The sequence below is a fragment of the Oncorhynchus gorbuscha genome, linkage group LG22 (genome assembly GCF_021184085.1).
Source record: "Oncorhynchus gorbuscha isolate QuinsamMale2020 ecotype Even-year linkage group LG22, OgorEven_v1.0, whole genome shotgun sequence".
Lineage (NCBI taxonomy): Eukaryota > Metazoa > Chordata > Actinopteri > Salmoniformes > Salmonidae > Oncorhynchus > Oncorhynchus gorbuscha.
In genome coordinates, this window is record NC_060194.1 from 41,287,221 (window position 1) to 41,301,614 (window position 14,394).

Genomic DNA, 14,394 nt, shown 5'->3' on the forward strand with positions numbered 1-14,394 from the left:
GATGCGACTGAGTTTGCTTTCCAAATGGCATCATATTCCCAATACAGTGCAATCTTGACCAGGTCGCTCTTCAAAAACAAGATTTGACCTAAATGAAACCTGGATAAACAAATACAAATCTAGGAAATAGTGGCCGTTTGTGACCCTCTCTGTGTATAGAGCGTTGGACTAGTAACCGGAAGGTTGCGAGTTCAAACCCCCGAGCTGACAAGGTACAAATCAGTCGTTCTGTCCCTGAACAGGCAGTTAACCCACTGTTCCCAGGCCATCATTGAAAATAAGAATGTGTTCTTAACTGACTTGCCTGGTTAAATAAAGGTAAAATAAAAGAATATAGATCTGAACTTTGTCTCTCCCCCACAGGATGAAGTATTCAAGGCTGTTACCAACCCCCTGTCCCCCGCCTCTCCAGTGACCTCATCCGCCTCCCCCACCCCTGGAACCCCTGACACCCCCACTTCCATCTCACCCTCCGGAATACCCAAACGCCGCACCGGTCGGTCTCTAGCTGTACAAGTCCAACATCCTCTACTAACACATTGTTAACTAAGTTGTCTGTTATTTAATGTAGCCTGCATGTTGAAATATGTTGAAATATGTCTGAAAATTGGAAAAAGCATTTCCATATCTGGGGTTACTTGTTGCATGATAACAAAGAGAAAATATTCCACACAGGTTGTTTAAATAAAATTAAAAAACAGAATAAATATATTTCTAAGAACTACATCAATTTGATCAATGCCACAAAAATGTGTTCAGCAATGATGCATCTCTAGTAGTTTCTATCTTCTCTGTAGAGTAGTAATGCATCTCTAACTAGTTGTGTTTCTATCATCTCTGTAGCGAGGAAGCAGTTCCCCAAGAGAAAGCTGGACAGCAGGAGTGGCAGTGAAAAGGAGGAGGAAGAACAAGGACAGCAGAATAAAAGGGCAAAGGTTGAGGAGACGCAGGACAGCACCGGTAAGGGTTTCCTCCATTACGAGTGTTCCTTCCTGTCTCTTCTGTTGCGTCACTCCATTTCTCTTTCTCTCTGTAGAGAATGAAGAGGAAGCGATGGACGTGGGAGGAGAGAACAGCGTGGATAAGCCTGAGGTGGTGCAGAACAACCCGGAGGAGAAAGACACGGATGAAGAGAAGACCAAAGATGAGAGAAGGAGAAAGCACTTAATGTCAAAGTGACCGCGACCGAGGAGGAAAAAGGAAAAAGTGAAAAGGCTAAAGAGAGAAGTCCTAAAGAGAGAAGTCCTAAGGGTCAAAAGGAGAGAAGTCCTAAGGGTCAAAAGGCTAAAGAGAGAAGTCCTAAGGGTCAAAAGGCTAAAGAGAGAAGTCCTAAGGGTCAAAAGGCTAAAGAGAGAAGTCCTAAGGGTCAAAAGGCTAAAGAGAGAAGTCCTAAGGGTCAAAAGGTTAAAGAGAGAAGTCCTAAAGAGAGAAGTCCTAAGGGTCACAAGTCTGTAAAGGATGGCAAAGACATGAAAGAAGAGAAAGTGTCAGAAAGCCCCCAAGCCAAAAAAGCCCCCACCATCAGCAGTTTCTTTGGTGAGATTTTTTTCCCATTTACTTCCTGCCTTGCACATGAACATCTCTATGAATGAGTTTGCATTCTGCAGTTTGTTTAGAAGAAACCTGAAGGAGTGTAACATTGCTTCTCAAGTGGCACGGAATAGGGTGCCATTTGTGATTTAACCTACATTTTGTTTTGGGATGTTTAGAAGAAACCTGAAGGAGTGTAAGAGACGTGTAAAATGCAGAGATGACAGTGGAACAAGGACATGTAACATCCTTTGTTCTTTATACTTTAAAAAGCTTGTTTGACAAACCGTATGCTCCAAACTCCACGTCTGAATGTTGGTTTCTTGTCATCTAGCTCCCAGGAAGGCTGCTGTAAAGATGGAGAAACCAGAGAAGTGCGAGCGAGAGGGAGAGGGAAAGAGCGAGGGAGAGGGAAAGAGCGAGGGAGAGGGAAAGAGCGAGGGAGAGGGAAAGAGCGAGGGAGAGGGAAAGAGCGAGGGAGAGGGAAAGAGCGAGGGAGAGGGAAAGAGCGAGGGAGAGGGAAAGAGCGAGGGAGAGGGAAAGAGCGAGGGAGAGGGAAAGGGAGAGGGAAAGAGCCGAGGGAGAGGGAAAGAGCGAGGGAGAGGGAAAGAGCGAGGGAGAGGGAAAGAGCGAGGGAGAGGGAAAGAGCCAGGGAGAGGAGAAGAGCCAGGGAAAGGAGAAGAGCCAGGGAGAGGAGAAGAGCCAGGGAGAGGAGAAGAGCCAGGGAGAGGAGAAGAGCCAGGGAGAGGAGAAGAGCCAGGGAGAGGAGAAGAGCCAGGGAGAGGAGAAGAGCCAGGGAGAGGAGAAGAGCCAGGGAGAGGAGAAGAGCCAGGGAGAGGAGAAGAGGCAGGGAAAGGGAAAGGAGAAGAGCAAGGAGTATATAAAGAAGGAGGCGACGGTGTCCCGTACCACGGAGGACGTTAAAGACAAGAAAGGGTAAGAGCGAATCACAGATGGTTATGAAAATGTGTTTTCTTTACACCATGGCTTCATCCCATTCAACACCCCTTTCCCCAAAATTGATGCTTTGGTCAATGGTGGAATCTCACTCTAGCCAATGATCACAACAATCCGTTGCTTTTAAAACTGTCACTCTAAGTGTATCTCTTTGAAGGAGTAACTGTACATTTCTGGATGTTTTCTCCAGTGAGTTGAATAGTGCAGTATACTGTATTAATCTGAGTGTCTTTGACCCCCAGAGAGAAGACTGCCCAGGCGCAGTATGACCCGTCCAGACCCAACTACCACCCTGTAGACCACGCCTGCTGGAGCCGGGGACAGAGGTACGTCCAACCCCCTTAACACAGCTAGAGCCGGGGACAGAGGTACATCCAACCCCCTTAACACAGCTAGAGCTGGGGACAGAGGTACGTCCAACCCCCTTAACCACTTACTCCTACCACTTACTCCTATCTAGACATCTGGAAATGCAAATAGCTACGCTAAATGCTAATAGCACTCGTTAAAAATAAAATCAAATCAAATTTATTTATATAGCCCTTCGTACATCAGCTGATATCTCAAAGTGCTGTACAGAAACCCAGCCTAAAACCCCAAACAGCAAACAATGCAGGTGTAAAAGCACGGTGGCTAGGAAAAACTCCCTAGAAAGGCCAAAACCTAGGAAGAAACCTAGAGAGGAACCGGGCTATGTGGGGTGGACAGTCCTCTTCTGGCTGTGCCGGGTAGAGATTATAACAGAACATGACCAAGATGTTCAAATGTTCATAAATGACCAGCATGGTCAAATAATAATAAGGCAGAACAGTTGAAACTAGAGCAGCAGCACAGTCAGGTGGACTGGGGACAGCAAGGAGCCATCATGTCAGGTAGTCCTGGGGCACGGTCCTAGGGCTCAGGTCAGTTGAAACTGGAGCAGGAGCATGGCCAGGTGGACTGGGGACAGCAAGGAGTCATCATGTCAGGTAGTCCTGGGGCATGGTCCTAGGGCTCAGGTCCTCCGAGAGAGAGAAAGAAAGAGAGAAGGAGAGAATTAGAGAACGCACACTTAGATTCACACAGGACACCGAATAGGACAGGAGAAGTACTCCAGATAAACAAACTGACCCTAGCCCCCCGACACATAAACTACTGCAGCATAAATACTGGAGGCTGAGACAGGAGTGGTCAGGAGACACTGTGGCCCCATCCGAGGACACCCCGGACAGGGCCAAACAGGAAGGATATAACCCCACCCACTTTGCCAAAGCACAGCCCCCACACCACTAGAGGGAAATCTTCAACCACCAACTTACCATCCTGAGACAAGGCCGAGTATAGCCCACAAAGATCTCCGACACGGTACAACCCAAGGGGGGACCCAGACAGGCCGACCACAACAGTGAATCAACCCACCCAGGTGACGCACCCCCCCAGGGACGGCACGAGAGAGCCCCAGCAAGCCAGTGACTCAGCCCCCGTAACAGGGTTAGAGGCAGAGAATCCCAGTGGAAAGAGGGGAACCGGCCAGGCAGAGACGGCAAGGGCGGTTCGTTGCTCCAGAGCCTTTCCGTTCACCTTCCCACTCCTGGGCCAGACTACACTCATTCATATGACCCACTGAAGAGATGAGTCTTCAGTAAAGACTTAAAGGTTGAGACCGAGTTTGCGTCTCTGACATGGGTAGGCAGACCGTTCCATAAAAATGGAGCTCTATAGGAGAAAGCCCTGCCTCAAGCTGTTTGCTTAGAAATTCTAGGGACAATTAGGAGGCCTGCGTCTTGTGACCGTAGCGTACGTGTAGGTATGTACGGCAGGACCAAATCAGAGAGGTAGGTAGGAGCAAGCCCATGTAATGCTTTGTAGGTTAGCAGTAAAACCTTGAAATCAGCCCTTGCTTTGACAGGAAGCCAGTGTAGAGAGGCTAGCACTGGAGTAATATGATCAAATTTTTTGGTTCTAGTCAGGATTCTAGCAGCCGTATTTAGCACTAACTGAAGTTTATTTAGTGATTTATCCGGGTAGCCGGAAAATAGAGCATTGCAGTAGTCTAACCTAGAAGTGACAAAAGTATGGATTAATTTTTTCTGCATCATTTTTGGACAGAAAGTTTCTGATTTTTGCAATGTTACGTAGATGGAAAAAAGCTGTCCTCAAAATGGTCTTGATATGTTCTTCAAAAGAGAGATCAGGGTCCAGAGTAACGCCGAGGTCCTTCACAGTTTTATTTGAGACGACTGTACAACCATTAAGATTAATTGTCAGATTCAACAGAAGATCTCTTTGTTTCTTGGGACCTAGAACAAGCATCTCTGTTTTGTCCGAGTTTAATAGTAGAAAGTTTGCAGCCATCCACTTCCTTATGTCTGAAACACATGCTTCTAGCGAGGGCAATTTTGGGGCTTCACCATGTTTCATTGAAATGTACAGCTGTGTGTCATCCGCATAGCAGTGAAAGTTTACATTATGTTTTCGAATAACATCCCCAAGAGGTAAAATATATAGTGAAAACAATAGTGGTCCTAAAACAGAACCTTGAGGAACACCGAAATGTACAGTTGATTTGTCAGATGACAAACCATTCACAGAGACAAACTGATATCTTTCCGACAGATAAGACCTAAACCAGGCCAGAACATGTCCGTGTAGACCAATTTGGGTTTCCAATCTCTCCAAAAGAATGTGGTGATCGATGGTATCAAAAGCAGCACTAAGGTCTAGGAGCACGAGGACAGATGCAGAGCCTCGGTCCGATGCCATCAAAATGTCATTTACCACCTTCACAAGTGCCGTCTCAGTGCTATGATGGGGTCTAAAACCAGACTGAAGCATTTCGTATACATTGTTTGTCTTCAGGAAGGCAGTGAGTTGCTGCGCAACAGCCTTCTCTAAAATCTTTGAGAGGAATGGAAGATTCGATATAGGCCGATAGTTTTTTATATTTTCTGGGTCAAGGTTTGGCTTTTTCAAGAGAGGCTTTATTACTGCCACTTTTAGTGAGTTTGGTACACATCCAGTGGATAGAGAGCCGTTTATTATGTTCAACATAGGAGGGCCAAGCACAGGAAGCAGCTCTTTCAGTAGTTTAGTTGGAATAGGGTCCAGTATACAGCTTGAAGGTTTAGAGGCCATGATTATTTTCATCATTGTGTCAAGAGATATAGTACTAAAACACTTGAGCGTCTCTCTTGATCCTAGGTCCTGGCAGAGTTGTGCAGAGTTGTGCAGACTCAGGACAACTGAGGTTTGGAGGAATACGCAGGTTTAAAGAGGAGTCCGTAATTTGCTTTCTAATAATCATAATCTTTTCCTCAAAGAAGTTCATGAATTTATCACTGCTAAAGTGCAAGTCATCCTCTCTTGGGGAATGCTGCTTTTTAGTTAGCTTTGCCACAGTATCAAAAAGGAATTTCGGATTGTTCTTATTTTCCTCAATTAAGTTAGAAAAATAGGACGATCGAGCAGCAGTAAGGGCTCTTCGGTACTGCACGGTACCGTCCTTCCAAGCTAGTCGGAAGACTTCCAGTTTGGTGTGGCGCCATTTCCGTTCCAATTTTCTGGAAGCTTGCTTCAGAGCTCGGGTATTTTCTGTGTACCAGGGAGCTAGTTTCTTATGAGACATTTTTTTAGTTTTTAGGGGTGCAACTGCATCTAGGGTATTGCGCAAGGTTAAATTGAGATCCTCAGTTAGGTGGTTAATGGATTTTTGTCCTCTGGCGTCCTTGGGTAGGCAGAGGGAGTCTGGAAGGGCATCAAGGAATCTTTGTGTTGTCTGTGAATTTATAGCACGACTTTTGATGTTCCTTGGTTGGGGTCTGAGCAGATTATTTGTTGCAATTGCAAACGTAATAAAATGGTGGTCCGATAGTCCAGGATTATGAGGAAAAACATTAAGATCCACAACATTTATTCCATGGGACAAAACTAGGTCCAGCGTATGACTGTGAGAGTGAGTGGGTCCAGAGACATGTTGGACAAAACCCACTGAGTCGATGATGGCTCCGAAAGCCTTTTGGAGTGGGTCTGTGGACTTTTCCATGTGAATATTAAAGTCACCAAAGATTAGAATATTATCTGCAATGACTACAAGGTCTGATAGGAATTCAGGGAACTCAGTGAGAAACGCTGTATATGGCCCAGGAGGCCTGTAAACAGTAGCTATAAAAAGTGATTGAGTAGGCTGCATAGATTTCATGACTAGAAGCTCAAAAGAAACGTCATTTTTTTTTTTGTAAATTGAAATTTGCTATCGTAAATGTTAGCAACACCTCCGCCTTTGCGGGATGCACGGGGATATGGTCACTAGTGTAGCCAGGAGGTGAGGCCTCATTTAACACAGTAAATTCATCAGGCTTAAGCCATGTTTCAGTCAGGCCAATCACATCAAGATTATGATCAGTGATTGGTTCATTGACTATAATTGCCTTTGAAGTAAGGGATCTAACATTAAGTAGCCCTATTTTGAGATGTGAGGTATCATGATCTCTTTCAGTAATGACAGGAATGGAGGTGGTCTTTATCCTAGTGAGATTGCTAAGGCGAACACCGCCATGTTTAGTTTTGCCCAACCTAGGTCGAGGCACAGACACGGTCTCAATGGTGATAGCTGAGCTGACTACACTAACTATGCTAGTGGCAGACTCCACTATGCTGGCAGGCTGGCTAATAGCCTGCTGCCTGGCCTGCACCCTATTTCATTGTGGAGCTAGAGGAGTTAGAGCCCTGTCTATGTTGGCAGATAAGATGAGAGCACCCCTCCAGCTAGGATGGAGTCCGTCACTCCTCAGCAGGTCAGGCTTGGTCCTGTTTGTGGGTGAGTCCCAGAAAGAGGGCCAATTAGAAGACTCGGCCTCTGACACCGACCCACTGCTTAATGGGGAGAACCGGTTGAAAGTTTCTGTCTGCTGAATGAGCGACACCGGTTGAGCGTTCCTACAGCATTTCCTTCCAGAAACAGTGAGAAAGTTGTCCGGCTGCGGGGACTGTGCCAGGGGATTTATACTACTATCTGTACTTACTGGTGGCACAGACGCTGTTTCATCCTTTCCTACACTGAAATTACCCTTGCCTAACGATTGCGTCTGAAGCTGGGCTTGCAGTACAGTTATCCTCGCCGTAAGGCGAGCACAGCGGCTGCAATTAGAAGGCATCATGTTAATGTTACTACTTAGCTTCGGCTGTTGGAGGTCCTGACGAATCGTGTCCAGATAAAGCGTCCGGAGTGAAAAAGTCGAGGAAAAAATAAATATATGAACGGTAATTAAAAAGTGAAACCCGTAAAGTTGTCAGGTAGCAAAATAGGTTGGCAACAAAACGCACAGCAATTCGAAAACAAACGTTCATTAAAATACACATGCAGGGTACTGAATTAAAGCTACACTCGTTGTGAATCCAGGCAACAAGTCAGATTTTTAAAATGCTTTTCGGCGAAAGCATGAGAAGCTATTATCTGATAGCATGTAACACCCCAAAAGACCCGCAGGGGACGTAAACAAAATAATTAGCATAGTCGGCGCTACACAAAACGCACAAATAAAATATAAAACATTCATTACCTTTGACCACCTTCTTTGTTGGCACTCCTAGATGTCCCATAAACGTCACTATTGGGTCTTTTTTTTCTCGATTAAATCGGTCCATATATAGCCTAGATATCAATCTATGAAGACTGTGTGATCAACGAAAAAAATAGCTTTTTTTATAACGTAACGTCATTTTTTAAAATTAAAAAAGTTGACGATAAACTTTCGCAAAACACTTCAAAATACTTTTGTAATGCAACTTTAGGTATTAGTAAACGTTAGTAATCGATCAAATTGATCACGAGGCAATGTATATTCTATAGCTGTACGTCTGGAAATAATGTCCGGGTAAATCTCAACCAAAATATCCGGTCGGAGACCGGAAGAAATGCGCTGCCTCGTGTCCGTTTGACCAAGAAACAAATCGTAGGCAAATGACAAGACTGTTGACATCGTGTGGAAGCTGTAGGTATTGCAACCTCGGCCCCATTTAATGTGGTTCACATTCAACAATGGGTTCTAGTGGCGCATGGATATATTTTCGCATTTTAAGTGATCAGGTTTTCCTGCGCTTTTCGATGAAACACACGTTCTGTTATAGTCACAGCCGTGATTTAACCAGTTTTATAAATGTCTGAGTGTTTTCTATCCACACATACTAATCATATGCATATACTATATTCCTGGCATGAGTAGCAGGGCGCTGAAATGTTGCGCCATTTTTAACAGAATGTTCAAAAAAGTAGGGTTTAGGAGTAACAGGTTAACATAGATAGAGCTCGGGACAGAGGTACATCCAACCCCCTTAACACAGCTAGAGCTGGGGACAGAGGTACGTCCAACCCCCTTAACACAGCTAGAGCTGGGGACAGAGGTATGTCCAACCCCCTTAACACAGCTAGAGCTGGGTACGGGGGTACGTCCAACCCCCTTAACACAGCTAGAGCCGGGGACAGAGGTACGTCCAACCCCCTTAACACAGCTAGAGCCGGGGACCGAGGTACGTCCAACCCCCTTAACACAGCTAGAGCCGGGGACCGAGGGGGACACAGCTAGAGCTGGGGACAGAGGTACGTCCAACCCCTTAACACAGCTAGAGCTGGGGACAGAGGTCCAACCCCCTTAACACCAACCCCTTAACACAGCTAGAGCCGGGGACCGAGGTACGTCCAACCCCCTTAACACAGCTAGAGCTGGGGACAGAGGTACGTCCAACCCCCTTAACACAGCTAGAGCTGGGACGGTAACTGAAAATGGTCGACACTGACCAACCCAACCATTTAAAAAATATATATATATTTGACTGACGTCGATAATAACGTTAAGTTTATTTTACTAGGAGTTAGTATAGGACTAATATGGGCTATTGCTAATGAGAAAATTAAGAATATAAATGTTTGTAGGAGTATTTTTAAAGGTTGAAATAAAGTAACTGGTGTTTATTCGTTTGATTAATGTATTGTCCAATTTATTGTTATCGAGCTAAAATTCAGTCAATTTATCGCGATGTGGACTTTTGTCCATATTGCCCAGCTCTAGCCACACGACTCAGCCGTATACCTCAACCAGGGTCCTGTTCACTAGGTACCAAACGAAAGCAAACGGGCCGAAACGGAGAGGGACTACCTGAACTTGTCCAATAAGAAACGCTTGTTTTAATTTCGTGGTCCAAAATGATTTTGCTACGGTGTGCACTAATGAATTCCACCCTGAACAACCCGCACTGGACATATGTACTGTAAATAAATCTCTCAATGGAGTTGTTTTGATACTGTAAATAAGTCTCTCAATGGAGTTGTTTTGATAGTGTAAATAAGTCTCTCAATGGAGTTGTTTTGATACTGTAAATAAGTCTCTCAATGGAGTTGTTTTGATACTGTAAATAAGTCTCTCAATGGAGTTGTTTTGATACTGTAAATAAGTCTCTCAATGGAGTTGTTTTGATACTGTAAATAAGTCTCTCAATGGAGTTGTGTTCAATGTTTTGTCTAATTTTCTCTTTCACAATGGAGGTTTCCCGTAAGTCTTTGAGTTGTTTTGATACTGTAAATAAGTCACCAATGGAGTTTGAAAAGATTGTCTAATTTTCTCTTTCACAGGGAAGATTCTGTTGCACGCACCTTTGAAAAGATTGAGGAAGATTCTGGCAGGTAAGAGATTTCAATAGACCTCCCAAGTTGTAACTGTTTTGTTCTTGTGTACATCCCAAATGGCTCCCTGTGTAGTGCACTATCTAAGGTAATCGGGTGCCATTTGGGACAGCCTGTGTTTTTATTGTAGTGTAATTTCCCCTTTTATATTGTTTTACATACTAATTGCATTTCTTTCTTTTTTTGTTGCTAGATTGAGGAACATTGAAACATTATCAAATCTCCTACGCTCTGTTATCATCCTCTCTCCAGGTAAAATCGCTTTTTTTTGTGTTTTTTTTTTCCCTACAGATGTGTGGAGCCCAGGTGCAGGATGCCAACATCCCAAATGACATTCTAATATTCCCTATTTAGTGCACTACTTTTGACTAGACCCCTGCTGCACTATTCTATCTGTAAAGGAACGCTGTGAAATACCCTGGATATGTCCCAAATGCAACCCGATTCCCTATGGGCCCTCGTCAACAGTAGTGCGCTATATAGGGACTATAGTGTGCTGAGTGTTTGTCTCTCTTGTTGTCCTTGCTCAGAGGACCTGCTGTGCTGCGTCTACCTGTGTCTCAATCAGCTGGGTCCTGCTTACATGGGGCTGGAGCTGGGAGTGGGAGAAACTGTTCTGATGAAGGCTGTCGCCCAAGCTACTGGTGAGACACCCACACAACACACACACTCAGTGTTGTTTGTTATATATCTTCCTTTGCTTTTGGGCTTAGAACTCTCTCACATCTTTGTTCTTGTTGCTAGGGCGACAGTTGGACAAAATCAAGGCGGAGGCTGCAGAGAAGGGGGACTTGGGGTTGGTGGCTGAGAGTTCCCGTAACAACCAGAGAATTATGTTCCAGCCAGCCAATCTGATCGCAGGGGGTGTGTTCAACAAACTGAAAGACATCGGGAACATGAGTGGGAATTCTGTGAGTGTGTGTGTGAGAGTTAAAGACATCGGGAACATGAGTGGGAATTCTGTGAGTGTGTGTGTGAGAGTTAAAGACATCGGGAACATGAGTGGGAATTCTGTGGGATTCTGTGAGTGTGTGTGTGAGAGTTAAAGACATCGGGAACATGAGTGGGAATTCTGTGAGTGTGTGTGTGAGAGTTAAAGACATCGGGAACATGAGTGGGAATTCTGTGAGTGTGTGTGTGAGAGTTAAAGACATCGGGAACATGAGTGGGAATTCTGTGAGTGTGTGTGTGAGAGTTAAAGACATCGGGAACATGAGTGGGAATTCTGTGAGTGTGTGTGTGAGAGTTAAAGACATCGGGAACATGTGTGAGTGGGAATTCTGTGAGTGTGTGTGTGAGAGTTTAACACAGTAAAATTCTCGTTGTTTTGATTAATTCACCGATTTTAAGAAAACACAGTTCTCTGTCCTGGGAATAGGATGGTGAATTTATTTTTAATCCGTCTAGAATTTGATTCAAAGGAATGAATTATTTCCTCTCTCTCTCTCCCCCTGCCTGCAGGCCATGAATAAGAAGATTGACATCATCAAAGGTCTCTTTGTAGCCTGTCGTTTCTCTGAAGCCAGATACATTGTCAGGTAAAGGTCCCCACTTCCTTCTCTTTACTACTGGTCAAACTGAGGGTGTCTCCTGAACGGCAGCCGTTGCTCCATGTAATGCAATACTTTTGACCTGGGCCTCAGTGACTTGTCTTTCTGCACTCACTGAGTTCTAGCCTTTTGTTCGTTTTATATGTGAGCGATTATTCTTTTGCATCTTCCGGTCACCTCTTATTGGTTTACACAGGATATATATAGTTGAGCATGTTGTCTTGCTTCATTAGTCAAGCTGAACTTATCACTCCTGTCTGCCTGCCCATTCACCTGTAGTCACTCCTGTCCGCCTGCCCATTCACCTGTAGTCACTCCTGTCCGCCTGCCCATTCACCTGTAGTCACTCCTGTCCGCCTGCCCATTCACCTGTAGTCACTCCTGTCCGCCTGCCCATTCACCTGTAGTCACTCCTGTCCGCCTGCCCATTCACCTGTAGTCACTCCTGTCCGCCTGCCCATTCACCTGTAGTCACTCCTGTCTGCCTGCCCATTCACCTGTAGTCACTCCTGTCTGCCTGCCCATTCACCAGTAGTCACTCCTGTCTGCCTGCCCATTCACCTGTAGTCACTCCTGTCCGCCTGCCCATTCACCTGTAGTCACTCCTGTCCGCCTGCCCATTCACCTGTAGTCACTCCTGTCCGCCTGCCCATTCACCTGTAGTCACTCCTGTCACTCCTGTCTGCCTGCCCATTCACCTGTAGTCACTCCTGCCTGCCCATTCACCTGTAGTAGTCATTCACCAGTAGTCACTCCTGTCTGCCTGCCCATTCACCAGTGTAGTCACTCCTGTCACTCCTGCCTGCCCATTCACCAGTAGTCACTCCTGTCTGCCTGCCCGCCCATTCACCAGTAGTCACTCCTGTCTGCCTGCCCGCCCATTCACCAGTAGTCACTCCTGTCTGCCTGCCCGCCCATTCACCAGTAGTCACTCCTGTCTGCCTGCCTGCCCATTCACCAGTAGTCACTCCTGTCTGCCTGCCCATTCACCAGTAGTCACTCCTGTCTGCCTGCCCATTCACCTGTAGTCACTCCTGTCCGCCTGCCCATTCACCAGTAGTCACTCCTGTCTGCCTGCCCGCCCATTCACCAGTAGTCACTCCTGTCTGCCTGCCCGCCCATTCACCAGTAGTCACTCCTGTCTGCCCTGCCCATTCACCAGTAGTCACTCCTGTCTGCCTGCCTGCCCATTCACCAGTAGTCACTCCTGTCTGCCTGCCCGCCCATTCACCAGTAGTCACTCCTGTCTGCCTGCCTGCCCATTCACCAGTAGTCACTCCTGTCTGCCTGCCCGCCCATTCACCAGTAGTCACTCCTGTCTGCCTGCCCGCCCATTCACCAGTAGTCACTCCTGTCTGCCTGCCCGCCCATTCACCAGTAGTCACTCCTGTCTGCCTGCCCGCCCATTCACCAGTAGTCACTCCTGTCTGCCTGCCCGCCCATTCACCAGTAGTCACTCCTGTCTGCCTGCCCGCCCATTCACCAGTAGTCACTCCTGTCTGCCTGCTGTCTGCCTGCCCGCCCATTCCAGTAGTCACTCCTGTCTGCCCGCCCATTCACCAGTAGTCACTCCTGTCTGCCTGCCCGCCCATTCACCAGTAGTCACTCCTGTCTGCCCTGCCTGCCCGCCCATTCACCAGTAGTCACTCCTGTCTGCCCGCCCGCCCATTCACCAGTAGTCACTCCTGTCTGCCTGCCCGCCCATTCACCAGTAGTCACTCCTGTCTGCCCGCCCGCCCATTCACCAGTAGTCACTCCTGTCTGCCTGCCTGCCTGCCCATTCACCAGTAGTCACTCCTGTCTGCCTGTCACTCCTGTCTGCCTGCCCGCCCATTCACCAGTAGTCACTCCTGTCTGCCCTGTCAGTAGTCACTCCTGTCTGCCTGCCCGCCCATTCACCAGTAGTCACTCCTGTCTGCCTGCCCGCCCATTCACCAGTAGTCACTCCTGTCTGCCTGCCCGCCCATTCACCAGTAGTCACTCCCTGCCCATTCTGCCTGCCCGCCCATTCACCAGTAGTCACTCCTGTCTGCCTGCCCGCCCATTCACCTAGCCTGTCTGCCTGCCCGCCCATTCACCAGTAGTCACTCCTGTCTGCCTGCCCGCCCATTCACCAGTAGTCACTCCTGTCTGCCTGCCCGCCCATTCACCAGTAGTCACTCCTGTCTGCCTGCCCTCCCATTCACCAGTAGTCACTCCTGTCTGCCTGCCTGCCCATTCACCAGTAGTCACCCCGCTGGTCGGTACAGTAATGGATTCAAATAAGATAGGATCTCTGTGATTATTAAATTGTGTGTAATTCTTTCGTACTTTATAACACCAACATCAGACAATAAGCAGGACATCATCAATGCATGTCTGTATTGATTGGTTGATTGATCGACAGGTCGCTGGCAGGGAAGCTGAGGATTGGCTTGGCTGAACAGAGTGTACTGTCTGCCCTGAGTCAGGCCGTGTGTCTGTCTCCTCCAGGACAAGGTTAGCCAACCAACGTTATCACACCGTTATCTCAATGTTTAAATATGACCTCCCAACGTTATCTCAATGTTTAAATATGACCTCCCAACGTTATCTCAATGTTTAAACAACATTACCTCCCAAATTAATCATGTTTTCACAATACTATTGCCCCAACATCTTCAAAGCGTTTTCACAACAGTGCCCCCCCCCCCCCCCCAGACATTATCACCATGTTTGTTCACA

The 14,394-nt window shown here is 46.7% G+C and overlaps 1 protein-coding gene across 1 annotated transcript in view; it reads left to right on the plus strand.

Annotated features, from left to right (window-relative positions):
• lig1 (ligase I, DNA, ATP-dependent) overlaps positions 1-14,394 on the plus strand; it is a 37,335-nt gene that overhangs the window by 7,766 nt on the left and 15,175 nt on the right. Inside the window, 13 exon segments of the mRNA XM_046321993.1 lie at positions 364-496; positions 844-960; positions 1,037-1,161; positions 1,164-1,536; positions 1,865-2,002; positions 2,732-2,817; positions 4,035-4,041; positions 10,096-10,141; positions 10,335-10,393; positions 10,672-10,785; positions 10,886-11,052; positions 11,603-11,679; positions 14,078-14,169. Coding sequence (XP_046177949.1) covers positions 364-496; positions 844-960; positions 1,037-1,161; positions 1,164-1,536; positions 1,865-2,002; positions 2,732-2,817; positions 4,035-4,041; positions 10,096-10,141; positions 10,335-10,393; positions 10,672-10,785; positions 10,886-11,052; positions 11,603-11,679; positions 14,078-14,169 — 1,534 coding nt within the window.